The 14047-nt window shown below is 41.4% G+C and overlaps 2 protein-coding genes across 2 annotated transcripts; one reads left to right on the plus strand and one right to left on the minus strand.

Moving 5' to 3' along the window:
- The first annotated feature begins 565 nt into the window (after positions 1 to 565).
- On the plus strand, positions 566 to 7639 carry eif3jb (eukaryotic translation initiation factor 3, subunit Jb). The gene is made up of 9 exons (XM_058629600.1): positions 566 to 708; positions 1758 to 1903; positions 2049 to 2155; positions 4674 to 4728; positions 4834 to 4940; positions 5046 to 5142; positions 5721 to 5879; positions 5983 to 6056; positions 6429 to 7639. Exons 2-9 carry the CDS (start codon positions 1891 to 1893, stop codon positions 6555 to 6557), a joined length of 741 nt encoding a protein of 246 aa, XP_058485583.1. The 5' UTR covers positions 566 to 708; positions 1758 to 1890; the 3' UTR covers positions 6558 to 7639.
- On the minus strand, positions 7592 to 13769 carry cilp (cartilage intermediate layer protein, nucleotide pyrophosphohydrolase). Its single transcript, XM_058629599.1, has 9 exons — positions 13657 to 13769; positions 12962 to 13100; positions 12613 to 12666; positions 12208 to 12477; positions 11935 to 12114; positions 11548 to 11853; positions 11344 to 11452; positions 11088 to 11236; positions 7592 to 10319 (listed from the first exon to the last, which is right to left on the minus strand). Exons 2-9 carry the CDS (start codon positions 13023 to 13025, stop codon positions 7960 to 7962), a joined length of 3492 nt encoding a protein of 1163 aa, XP_058485582.1. The 5' UTR covers positions 13026 to 13100; positions 13657 to 13769; the 3' UTR covers positions 7592 to 7959.
- Positions 13770 to 14047: the final 278 nt, after the last annotated feature.

Consider the following 14047-nt stretch of genomic DNA (forward strand, 5'->3'; position numbering starts at 1 on the left):
ACTCAAACAAATGTTATTTTAAATATCTTTAATTCTGTTCAAATTTCAAATTTAGCACACAAAATCTGGTCTACAGTGTCTTTTCTAAATAACATTTTAAATTGTTAATACACTATTTTAACATGCAGTAAATTGTAAATAACTGCCAGATATTGCAAGTTATTCTGGGAAAATGGGCAAAAAGCACTTACTCACAGGACATTTGGAGGCCTTTTTATGGTTAAAATAAGCAAAAAAAAAGTTTTGAGGCTTAGGTGTTAAAGGGTTAAGCGTGGTCAGATAAACATGCGAAGAAACCCACATTAGGTTATTACAATATTTGGTAATTTTCACACATTTTTGTCAAACAAATGACTGACAATTTTCAAAGTGCTTGAGTTGAGTTGATAAGGTGAGCAAAACATTTTTTTTTTTCTTTTAAAAATTCCCAAATTGCCAACTGTCATTACACTAGAATGTACTTGATCAAAGGTTTAAGATCAAAGTTATTAAAACCAGTTTAGATCAAAGTCACTGAAGGTAATGTTTCTGAAAAAGTGAATGTTATATGGAAAAGAACTCCTGCACAAAATGTCTAACTGGAGCAGTATGTACTGTAGAGTTCTGAGTCAACCGTATGATAATAGATTCTGCAGCAAATATGAGATGCAACTTGAAAATCGGCAGTACGACACAACTGACTGTGGACAGGATGCGAGCATGTTCTAGGTAACCTGATAACTAGACCTGGAACTAGCATTTGAGACCATTAACTCTAAAGGAAAAATTCTATTCAAACACAATTCTGTTTGCAACCAGTGGCGTTGTCCATCTTTATATACAGTCTATGGTCACTTCACTTAAATGCAGGCTCCCTGGTGAGTTCCATTTGCAGTCAGAACTCTGAATTTCAGGCCCCCAGCCCAAGAGTAGAGCCGGTGGAAATGTGCCATTAGTGACATGTACTGTATGTATGTGTGAGTATGTCACTGGTCTGCCACAGTAGGCAACTAGTTAAAAGCTGCTTTTTTCATCTGAGGAACATAGCAAAAGGTTTCAACACCAGAACATGATCCATTGTGTTTATCTCTCGTTTATTGTAATGCCCTTTCTATGTCTTTGGAACACATTACCCTGTATATTCCCTTCACTGGCTGTCAATCAACTGATTTTAGAATTCATTTTAAGACATTAGTATTTAGTATAAACCCCGTCTTACACCGCTGACCTCTTCAGACCATAATTCACCAACTGAGATCTTCAGATCAAAGCCTCTTGGTGGCCCCTCGCACCAATTTTAAAACCAGAGGTGATTGTTCCTTTCAGAGCAGTAGCACCACAGCTTTCGAATGCCTTTGCCTTGACTCTGTCTTGAATCTGCTGATTCTTTTGAGAAAGAGTCAAAAACATATCTCTTTAGACAGGTGAATGGCTCTCACTCTCTCACTGATTGTTCTTATTCAAGTCTACTAGTTATATTGAGTATGTATTTGTATCTTATAAGTAATATTGAGTCCGGTTCGATGATGATACTTTAATTATAATAAAGTAATGTGGTCACTATATCTTTCTTATGATAGGTACACTAAAAATAAAGTAATAAACAATAGTTCTGTTTGAGGGCCATTCAGTGATAGGCCCTTGGAATAGTCCTAACTTCTCCCCCCTGCGACGCCCTGGGTCGGAGTGTGTACTATTGGCTGCCCAACAAGCCAAATAATAGCCTTCGTATGTTTGGACGAATTAAATTGACCTATGCTGTTGTCTGATTCTTCCAGTGATCCCGGGCAGTGAGGAGATTAGACAAACTGACAGTGACGTTCAGCGTGTGGGAGCTGTTTCAGAGCGTGGCCAGCGGGCTGCAGCACTGACTCCACTGTGAGCCTGTCAAACACAAGCAACACAGCCGACATGGCGGACTGGGGTAAGAAACTAAGTAGGAGAGAATAGTTGTCTGTTCACCACCCGCTCTGAGGACAGTCATCCCCGCAGCCCGACACTCTGTTCTTGTGAGATCCTGTCGTTAGATGTGGATTGGCCTGACGAATTTCATGTTTTTGTTTTTACAGACGCTGACAATTTCGAGCTTGAGGAGCCGACTAAAACGGCGACGGCGGCAGCAGCAGCAGCAGTGCTGGACAAATGGGAAGGCGAAGACGAAGAGGAAGATGTTAAGGTAAAAATGTACATGACAAACAGTCTGACCACCGGTATTTGACTCAATGAATGCGATTTACCGCACCGGTGAATGTGTAGTTTACGACGCTCGTCGCCCCGGCTGAGCTGCCATGCTTCGTCGCTGGCTGTGGCTGCCTGTCAATCCCAACCTAGCCCGTGTTAGCTGGTGGCTAACTCATGAGGCACCAACAGGCAGACCGAATCAACTGTAGCTTAGTTAACTCTGGGCGTCTATTTGTAACGTAGCGTCGCCACTTTTAGTGTTTTTCTACTGGTTAACACTGGTGTAATCTTATTTTTTGACGTTAATTCTCGACTCTGAAGACGTAACAGAGCTAAATTAGGTTAACGTAGCTTGAAGCTAACGTCTTCCTGGGCCACTGAGCTAGCACCCTCGCTAGCTTATATTACCATGCATATAAAATTAGCGCGTATGTTAAGTTATCTCGACAATAGTGTCTGTTTGTTGAATCAAGTGTAGTGACATTAAGGCCATTTTCGCTTAACGTTTTTTGTTTAAAATGGCTGTAGGAGATATAGCATATGTGCGTTGTCCCGAATTCCCACGGTTTCGTTTGCCATGAGGCGGCTTTAGCTTGCTAACAAAGTTTAGCTACGAGCGGATGAAATCATCATCATCTGGGTCGATGACTCAACCGAGCCAAGAACTAGGCCTAGAAGTTTCTTAACAGTAGGCGTGTTGCAAGAGATGCTGTTCAGCAGTTGGTGTAGCGCAGGAGGCTAATATTGTACTGGCAGAAACACAGAGAACGCGCTGGTAAAGGCCCCTTCAATTGTTAACGTTTTTTTGTCACATATGGTAGCCAAAAAAGAAAAAGTGATGATTTCACGTCCTCAATTGTGCAAATCGGTTTTACTCGGCACGAAGGAAAAACAGATTTGTGGTAAACCAGGTGCTGACACTGTCAGTTGCTCTAATTACCTCTATATACCGAAGGGGGTATTATTGATTTATTGCTGTAATTATAGTATGCTGACAAATACCAGAGCCGCCTTGTGGTGTAATGCGAGTCTTCTTCTTTTTTTTTTATTTGAGTCAGTTATTACATGTACATTTAAGTGTTGTGCTTTTCAATAGGGAAGTGTTGAATGAAATGGTTCTAGTGATTAACAATGATTATGTAGACATTATTGGAGAACAACACAGGATCTTAAACCAGTTTGAATTAGAAGATAATTTTCTCCTTGTAATGTTTTCTCAATACCAGTAATTTGTATAACATGAAAGGTTCTCATATATGTGTGTGTGTATGTGTGTATATATATATATATATATATATATATGTATATATATGTATATGTATATATATATATATATGTATATGTATATATATGTATATATGTGTATATGTGTGTGTATAAGTGTTGGCTGTTATGCTGTTAAAATTCTTTAACTCTGACAGACAAAACAACACATTATTTCATCTGCTAGTTTGTTGAAAAAGAGAAAAAATTATCATGAATGAGGTGTTTTAAATGAATGTAAAGTAAAGGTGTTTTTACGGAGACAGATTGACTTTATATCCCCAAATTAGCCCAGTGTTTAGTAAAGTGAAACTGAAATACTACTTGCACACTCATTTTATTCACTACCCTGTTATTTTAGAGCTCCTAAAAGGTTTAAAAATGTTACAGGGGCTGTTTTTATTTCATAATGTTTGGGGTTGAGTGTTTTTTCTTTTGACTGACATGTTACTATTTCACAATGGAAAATTCAGATGCCACCTGCAACCAGGCTCCTATTGCACAATTCCAGCTGTCAATCACACTGGCATCCACTTATATGCTGTGCTTCATAAGTCTGTTTTTCTCTAAATGGGAGCAGTATTTACAAAATTAACATCAGGTACTAAGGAAAGATTAGACTACGAATTGAAACAATTAACTTCTCAGGAAATTGTTAACGGATGTTATAAATCAAGTGAGAAGTAGGCACATTTTTACCACAAGTCAAGGTGACTTCAACGAAAATACCATTTCTGGTGTTGATGCTACACAAACCATGTGGCTACTGCATCTTAGAGACTGTTTGTAACTGGACAGCATTTGTTTAATTTTAAATATTCAAATTAGAAAGTTTTACTATTAACTAAATTGGAGTTTTTCCATGGCTTACCAGGAAATGGGCATCAGTATACGTTCTGTCTCATTGGCCTGGAGGGAAATGGGTTTATCCAGTGTTGGAGTCTTTTGTTTCCAATTTCATAGACATAACCTGTTGCACAGTCTTAGGCTGTCACACCAAATGCTGGTGTGATCAGGAATATGTAGATATGTCTGTGAGTGCAAAATTACAGACGTAAATGGGTATGTCCCCCATGTATCTAATTAGCACATTTAATTTAAATGTGATTTAAATTAATTTTCTAGATCTTCCCAAACAATTCATTTATTTTCCACATAATTGACACAAGGCTTATTTCATTTATTGTATGCTTGTTGCCCGTGTAACCTGTAAAATAAATGCAGAATGTCCCCAACATTTTGATCTGCAGGACAATTGGGATGATGAGGAGGAAGAGGAGAAAAAAGGAGAGATAAAAAAGCCTGGTATGTATTTATTGTCCTCTTTCATGTGCTGTTCATTTTATTGCAATTAAATGAAATTACTTAATAGTAATTTTCCTTGCATTATTTCATCGTTTGTAATTTCAGAGACTAAGGTTTCCGAAAAGAAAAAGTTGATTGAGAAAATTAAAGAGAAAGAAAATCGGATAAAGAAAAAACAAGAGGAGCTAAAACAGAAGGAGCTGATTGATGAGGTGAGGACCTTTTTTATTATTATTATTATTATTTTCTGAATCACATGTGTTCAGTTTTATGTCCTGGTATCTATAATTTGATTTCTTGGTATCGTTGTTTTACAGCCAGAAGAGCTCACTCCTGAAGAACAGCTCGAAGAGAAGTTAAGAGTGAAGAAGTTACAAGAGGCTGCAGACTTGGAACTTGCAAACGATGCTTTTGGTAAGAGAATATCACGGCTCACAATACGGTAGTTTACAACACACAATACGGAATTTTTATGGACTATATATTGTATAATCGTTTATATGAATATATGTAGGCCTGTGTTGTGTTCAGGACCCTTTTTCTGCCAAAAAAGCCTGTTCGCAACCACTTATGTCAACATATTAGCATTTCTGAAAGCCATTGTTGTAGCTTGTTCTCTGAATGTGCATTTTTACTAAAAACAGAACCATTAGGGATAAATTGGGTGTACCTCTGAACATGCTTAACAAATAATTGCATATTTTCCTTGACAACTAATGTATAATAAACAAAATGTAAATATAAACAAATGCCCAGTGTTCCTGTACTGTTGCCTTTGAGACAGTTTGTTTTTGGGTTAGATACTGGTATTTCGACATTACAAAATGTCTGATAACCATATTAGCCAGAAGTCAATGTTTTTTTTAAACAATCATTACTCACTCAATAACCACAAACCTGTACTGCCTATGTCCCATTTTATGTTGCTATAAGCTCAGATTTATTTTTTAGTATGTTCGTGAGTAGATTGTATGCTGCTTCTTTGTTTGCAGGTATCACCAATGTTACTGGGATCGATGCCATGTGTCCATCGTCCAAAGAGGACTTCACAGAGTTTGAAAAATTGCTGAAAGAAAAGATATCCCATTTTGAAAAGTCTGTGCATTATTCAAGTTTCTTGGATTCATTGTTTCGGGAACTCTGTATTTCATGTAAGTCCATCACCACGTTTTTCACTGAACAATGCTGATCATTACGCAGTTTCTGCTGAAGCAGGCTTGGCAAATGACTGATGTTCTTCTCTCTCTCTTGCAGTGGAAGTAGAGGACTTGAAGAAAGTCAGTAATTCCCTTTCAGCCCTACTCAGTGAAAAACAGAAACAAGAAAAAGTGAGTTACTGCATGCTTGTGTTCATGATTTATCTTCGATGCAGTTTGATATTTAGCTCACGGCCAGTAGGGGGTGCTGTTTGTCCACCTTATCGCCTGCTGTGTGCTCATGGTTAATGTCAACTAATTTGTCATGTAGCATTCATGTGGTTCCTGTTATGAAACTAAATCTACAATGATTCATTCAAGTGAAACATGTAACATGTCTTGTGAATGCTGCGTGTTGTATACACATGAATCATGGAGTTTGTCGTAATGTTTAACCAAAGAATTCTGTTTAAATGAAAAGGCTGTTTTGCTGTAAGTTTGTATCCCATGTATAATGTACACTATGGACTGTTTCAATTAGCTTCTTTTTTTTTGTCTTTTCAGCAAAACAAAGGAAAGAAGAAGAAGAAAGGGGTAGTAGCTGGTGGCGGTTTGAAAGCACAGCTGAGAGATGACCTTGACTATGCACAGTTTGATGGTGGTTACGCCCAAGACTATGAGGACTTCATGTGACGCTGGCTCCATCACCACTGCCCTTTTCTTCTCCCACCCTATAGAAATCCAGCTCTACCTTCTCATGCTGTCCAGTGCCATCCTGGAAAATCTGAACTATGTGTTGCCCCCATCATTTTGCTTCAATGACCAGAGGGACTATACCAGGGAGCATCCCGTCTCACCAACTCATTGTGTTCATACATATGGAATTGCCTTTTGTCTGTCTCATTCAGCCTCGACTCTCACACACATACTCATTATCTAGTATCTGTTGGGTGACCCAGCTTCAATGGAGAATACTTTGTAACTGCTGTTGTCTGAGTTTTGCAGGGCTCATTTTATAATGAATGACGCCTCTGTCAAAATGGCAGATATAGTATTGCAGTTATAAGTGTACTGACATAGAAACACGAGGTTCTATGCAAATTCGTAAACCAGAATGTCATGTATATATTATAGGTCTCACTTACCTGTGGTTGGTTTTCTCACAGGGAAGTATGTAGTATCTATAACTTTGGTTGCCAAAAGCAGAACAATAATTCAGTACATTAGTCACCTTTATCTCTGGAAGGGTTGCATTGTGTGTGATGAGTCCGATGCATCATGTAAGTAGTTGTAATATTACAGAGAGCACACGACATTCATTGTAAGATAAAAGGGATAGACGACAAGTGTAATCAACGTGACTCTAAAACTTCACAGCCATTCTCTTGATAACATCTCTGGAATATCCTTGAAAAATTGAAGCAACGAGTGCTTATAGATATTTTTTGTGCATGACAAAAGCAATTTACTAATTTGATTTGTACTAATTCAGAAAAAGTATGGATCAGGGAAATGGATTTACTTGGTACTCTTGGTCTCCTAATCATTGCTTCTGCAGGCTTGTATCAAGTGTGATGAGGAGCGGGGGTTTATGGGCTTCACCCCACCATGTCTTCATATGGGCTACAGTTAGTTGAAAGGGGTGTCTCCTTTTCTTTTCTAACAGCTGACCAGTTTTAATGTTACATGGACAATTGGATACATTACAATATGGGGAATACAGCATCTGCAGTGTTTTATAAACATCTAATTTAATAAATCACTGGTCAAAATTATGAAGTTGTTTCCGTCTTTGTTTTCAACAACGCAGATTTCTTTTTATGCAAGAACACGGCATCTAGGTCATGTTCACTGTTTTTTAAGGCATGTGTAATAAATACTCTATTTACAGTTTCAAGTAAATATTTACCACAATACAGTACAAAATGTGTAATAATGGCAACACCACTTTGGGAAGGAGTTGTGAGAAACAGGCCTAGATTTGTTTAGTTACATATTCACCTAGAAAAAAAAGTCAGTACATAATTGTATAAGGTTCACACTATCAAGTTGTGCCATTGTAAAATAATTTTGTCTCCATGTTGAGCATTTGTAGTCAGTTTTTGGTTTCTTTGCGTTTTCCCGTGGGATTTCTGGTGCTACGTCTGCGACTGTTGCGTAGTGCATTGGCCCTCTGCCGGCGTCGGTTCTGCCTGCCTTCTCCTCTCACTACGCTGGTCACCGTCTGACCTTGGGGATTCTGCAGAGCCTGGAAGACGCTCTGTCGTGTCACCTCACGATCTCCACAGGTGAAGGCCAGCGCCACACCCTCAGTGCTCTTCATGACACGAGATGTACCATCAGAGGTGCCGTCAAAGCACCGTCCAAGTGCTATCTCTTTAGCTGTGCGGGGATCCTGGTCTGTCACTGTGTAAATCCCATAGTTGTGGCCCAGGGGGTCCAGAGGTGCTAACATGGTGAACTCATTGGTGTCATTGTTGACGGCCAGAGGCAAGTGGTTGACCAGATACTCCTGAAGCATTGTGTTGACTTGGTCTCTCTTACAGCTTCCCTGTGGAATCACCTTCACCAGGGTACGATCAACACGCTCTTGATCGTACAGCATCCCACTACATTTGAACTCGAGGCAAACAGCTGAGACGGTTGCCTGGTCCATGTCACGGATGCTGCGGGTGTCACGGAGGCCATACAACTGGCCCACGGTCTTGGGATGGGTGCCACCCATGTTGTGGGAACGCACATTGATTTCATGTGGACTGCTGATTTTGACTTTAATGTAGCAGGCCCGGTATTCCATGGGCTTGGGCCACCAGCTTAGGTAGTCCTCTGTCCAGCTCATTGGGTCATCCTCATTGAATGGCACTGTGTTGTAATCGTAGCGGTCTCCTTCCACTCTCGAGAAACGAAAGTGTGCTGCGCTGAATGGGGCCTCCTCACAGTCTTTCAATCTCTCAAATGGGTACACTGGTCCATTGCTTTCTTCGGCTGTATTGGGGCTTGGTTTTGCCACATTGATGCTGAATGCTGTTTTCTTTACTCTCTGGTCTTCATGATCTGTTCGCTTGTAGTTCAGTTTCCCCAGGTATGGTTGCGGCACTCCAATGAGGTTAGGATTGAGTTTGGGAGAAGACTGGACTGCCTCCAACTCTTCCCCTCCAAGGTTGGCCATGACATATGCAGAGTATGCATCAGCTTTTTGTTCGTCACAGAAGGCAGGAAGACAGGCACCATTGGACCCAGTGATGACGCTGTCAAATCGTCCCCAGGCACGTGGGTTTGTGGAATAGCCAGCTGAGGGCTCCATGTTTATGAGACTCACTACGACTCCTTCCACCTGCTCACTGGGCATGAAGCGTTCACTACGGAAGGCCCTTACTTTGACGTAACACCTGCGATTCTCTGGAACGTCCAGGTTGAACAACCGTCTCTCTCTGATCTCCATGTTACCAATCAGAAAGGTTCTTTCCTCTCTTTTGCCTCTTCTTTTTTTCTCCACCTGTAGACTTCCCTCCTCCTCCCAAAGGCCAGTATAAGGGTTCAATGACCAGAGCTTCATGGTGTTGAGGTGTTCAGGCATTTTAACCTGAGCAGAATCCAGGAACACTTTCACTTCACCTGCATTCAGGGGCTCATTGTTTTCCTCACTCCTGAAGTCAACTGAGAACATACCATAGGTTCTCAGTGGCAGGGTATCTCCTTCATCTCCTACAAAATTTAGATCACTTTGAGCTGCAGCAGCTGTGGAGACGTCTCTTGGGTCAAGAAATGTTACACTAGCATTGACATTACCCGTGAAGACTTCTCCATTCTCTTTATAAAAAGAATTGGGAGGGATCTGGATCTGAACCATTGCCTCCTCACCCTCCACCTCTCCAAGCTCTAGCATGTTGGTGTCTGTGGAGCTGATGGTGACGGGTACTTTCTTTCTGAGAAGTTTGATCTCATGGTAAACCGCCCCTCCTTTGGTGTTAAATGGAAGAACCTTTGTGGTGTCGACAAATTTCTGCATGTTGTCCACAAAAGTGAGGACTAGCCTTTCTGTGTCTGGAGGGACCTGAACAGAGAAGGTACCTTTGTAGCCTGTGCGGCTGATTCTTACTCCATTCATAAAGATATGACCAAACCTCATTGGCTCATCATTATCTGCAGCAATGGCCCTGCCATACACAATAGCTTTGGTGTCCACACATTTCTGGCAGCCACACGTCATCACCACCATAATGGGAAGTTGGTAGCCCTGGCATGTTAGCTGCCTTTTCTCCATCTTTTCCACACCACAGCAGTACGACAATTTGTCCTTGCACCTGATACCATTGTCCAGCTGTCCAGCACATGTACTTGAAGGGCACTTGCCCACATTATAGTAGAATGAGTCTGTGCTGTTTTGGTAGCAGTCATGTGGAAGGCGGATGTGGTGGGATTCCGGTTTGGGGTTACACGAGTGCTCATTTCTACCTGCGTTTGAGATGTAGAGAGTAAAAAAAAAAAAATTGTTTAAAGTTTATCACACTATTCTATTGCAAACTACAATATACCCATTAAGTCCATGCTGGTTCATCATCACACTGCCTTGACTTACATAAAGTGAAGTAACACCTGTGCTGTTCCTGCTAAATCATATCACCGTCTTGTGTGTTTACAGGTGCAATATGCAACATTCTGCCTCTCAAGATACCAGAAAACAAATATTAACCAAGTGATTTCACACTCCTCTCTGAGTCTCTATCAGACCTCAGTTTTGGTTGCCAGTTTGGCCGTTGCATTTGAGTACCAAAGGAAATGCCAGACCCTGTGTAAACAGTAAAGATGCTTCATTCAAATGGGCTTGTTTGCTGTGTTCGCTTGAACACTCCCTTGTCATATTCACAACATGTTATTGTTTTCTGAAAGTCTGAGTTTCATGGTTAAGAGTTCCAATTTGATGCAACAATCGAGTGAGTAACAAACCAAGAGTAGTGTCCAGCAATAGTCAACTCTATGGTTTTACTTGCAAAGTACTAATCTTTGTTCTTTGCTAAAAGGGCTTCAGACAAGGAAAGCGATAAGGCCAGGGTTAATATTGATTGGGAGCTCTATGAGACGCAAAAGGGCTTCAATGGAGGAGTAAGTAACTTTATGTTACATCGCTAAAATAGTTGACTGGTATTAGCTGTCACAATCACTGGCCAACATTGCATTTTGGACATTTAGTAGTGTACATTTATACATTTAATGAGAATGCACCTATGATTTTGAGTGTTGCTGGCTTGGTCTTGACGGCTCCAGATGGACCACTTGCTCTGCAGTAGTATTCCCCTGCCTGTTCAGGATGCAGGTCTTTTAGGACCAAGGTGTTGTCCGTCTGCTTCTCCAGGAGACTGTTGTTGTGAAACCTGTTTTTTTCACACACACAAGGAAACACAGGCAGGACATATCTAATTTAAAATAATTCTCTACGGAGGATTACAGACTTGTGGTTGATAAATAAAATGAATCATACCATTGGTATTTGTCTGGCTGAGGTGTTCCTGTCACTTTGCAGCAGAAGGCAGTGGTTTGACCCTCCCTCCTGGCCTTGCTCTCAGGGTTGCTCAACACATGAAGTTTCTCTGACAAATCACAATTGAGGATGAAATTACAAAGATGCAGCTCACAGCTAATCTGATACGTCGACAAACTTCCAATGCACAGATATTGATTGTACCTGTTCTTTTCAGCTGGACAGTTATGACCGAGGTGCGTTCAGTGCTCTGTGGCACAACAACGCTCAGGGTGGCGTGACCCTGCAGGCTGATGGTCAGCGTGGTGTTGCCATCGGGGCAGATGCCGGGGATGCGTAAGTGTCCGTTGTGGTCAGTTAGGGTGAGGAGTTTGCCGTGGCGAGTGATGGTGGCTCCTTCAGCAGTGAGACCTCCCGCTCCGCGTACGGAACCCAACAGGACGTGCTCTTCGCACACGCAGGCGTCACACTCGGCATTCGCCCTCCCAATCACACAACGTAGGGAACATTCTAAACGGCAGAGTTAAACAAACGTTATGTTCCCTTTTGTGAAAAATCCCCCGTGTTTATCAGATTAAAATGATAATTCACCTGTCTGTGGGCACTCGGGTCCATTGCATGTTCTCTCTTCCACTTTAGGCCCACTGCAAGGCACAGAGAGAGAAATGCAGTTTCTGGAACGAAGTTGGATCCCCACTTGATCGCAGGCGGCAGAGCATGGCTCCCAGTCTGACCAGGTGCCCGAGGTACCCTGAGTATTCATACTGAAATCTAATGGAAAAATATAGCCTAAATATTATTAAGTCTATAAACTTGGAAATTGTTTGGTAGCATGATGAATATCAAAGGTATTCCAAACCAAACCTTTGGGGCAGAGGAAGCGGACTGCGTAGTTGGAGCAGTTACGTTCAGGGCCTTGTTCCTCATTCAGGCACCAGAAACCCACAGTGGGGTCCGCATGAACTTTCTCCCCAGTCTCACGAGCGGGAACCCATTCCGTGGTTCTGGCCTCAATTGCCCGTGGTGTCTGACACACTCGGGCGCGGTAATAGAAGCGGATGGCGTCCAGCTGCTCATAATCTCCACGACCTCCGGGGTGATCGACATTGAACCATGTGGTCCACTCGTAGTTTTCTGGATACGTTCAGAGCACAGGGACAAAACGTGGCGTGAACGCGTCTACTACCACAGGAATGGAATTATGACAACGAATTAAACAACTAACAGAATCACCGTGTACACTTTAGAGTGGTTTAGAACAAACAATACCTTCAGAGTGGTAGACAGAGGGACCAGGTTTTCTGTTGTCCCTTCTCCATGACTCTGCAACAGACAATTAACAAAAGATTTAATATAAGGCTACGAAAACGAACTATTTTTTAATTTTCAAAGTGATTCTATGCTCATATAAACATAATTATGGGTAGTTGCTTGACCTTCAGTTGTTGTCAAACCTGTGAGTTTTATTTAAACGCTGACACTTAGCTGGGAACATGCTGTCATTCTTTGAGTGCTGTTGGACATGTGTGCATGTTTGCAGGGAGGGCGTGGCTTTTTTTAGAAACACGCATGTCACTAACAAGCCCATAAACATGGAGACTCGGTGAGACACACCGACCTTGAGCGGTAACAACAGTGGCTGCGGTGATTCCCAGGATGAAGAGAAGAGGCTTCAGTGACATTTTCGCTCTCTGACCCTTGACCTTTCACCTCTGGTAATGTGTGTTTCACACCAGGAAGTCCAACAGCACAAATTCCTGTTGTAAATAGAAGAGTGGGATCAGAAGTTGGGAGGAAACACACACTTAATTTTCTTTTTAACTCAGAGATATTTACTCAAAAAGACATTTAAGTTCACTTTTAGTGATAAACTGTAATACAGTATGTTTTTTTATTAAGTGTGTAAAGATATGATCCATGTTTTTTTTTTGTCTTTAGGTTTTAGGGCTGGACAGAGCCCCACACTCAGATTACACATCTGTGTTATCCATCAGCGTTTGTCAGGGGAACGCTCAAACATTTCTGCATCCACCGAAGAAACACTCGCAACACAATCCACACACCCACGCACACACACACACACACAGATTGAGATTAGTACACACACAAAACTGTACACAACAATGTGTCTTCTTTGAGATGAAAAATTAGAAAAAAATGAAGTTATTGGATTAAATAAAATTACAATACACATCCAATTACAGGTCTATGCACTTTAAACATAGGCGTTATAATACACTGTGATATATAATCCAAAATGAAATACAGGACTGACAACACATAAACATTTTTACTAATCAGATGCATCCTTACCTCCTTTAACTGCACTGTCCTCGTATTTCATAAAGGAATGTCCTTCACCCTTTCTAGCTCTCTCTCTCTCTTTATATTCCCGCCTCACATTTCTTTCCTTCCCCACTGTTCTTCACTCTGTGTCCACACACTCCCTCACTGTCTCTTTTATACCTCCCCACTTCAGTAACCCCCCCCCCCCCCCCCTCCCCTTCTTGGCAGCGTGCCACAGCGTCTTTTGATTACGCTATAATCCTCATAATTCATCACCTTCATTGTGCGGCCGTGACACTCAGTGGCTATTAAACAGTGCTACATATGAAAGACAATCAGCCGGGGGCTATGGGGATGTGAGGAACAGACGCTGGCATTAATAAATTGACCTCCTTGTGTTCATAATCTGTGCTGATTG

This window comes from Solea solea, chromosome 5, assembly GCF_958295425.1.
Source record: "Solea solea chromosome 5, fSolSol10.1, whole genome shotgun sequence".
NCBI lineage: Eukaryota > Metazoa > Chordata > Actinopteri > Pleuronectiformes > Soleidae > Solea > Solea solea.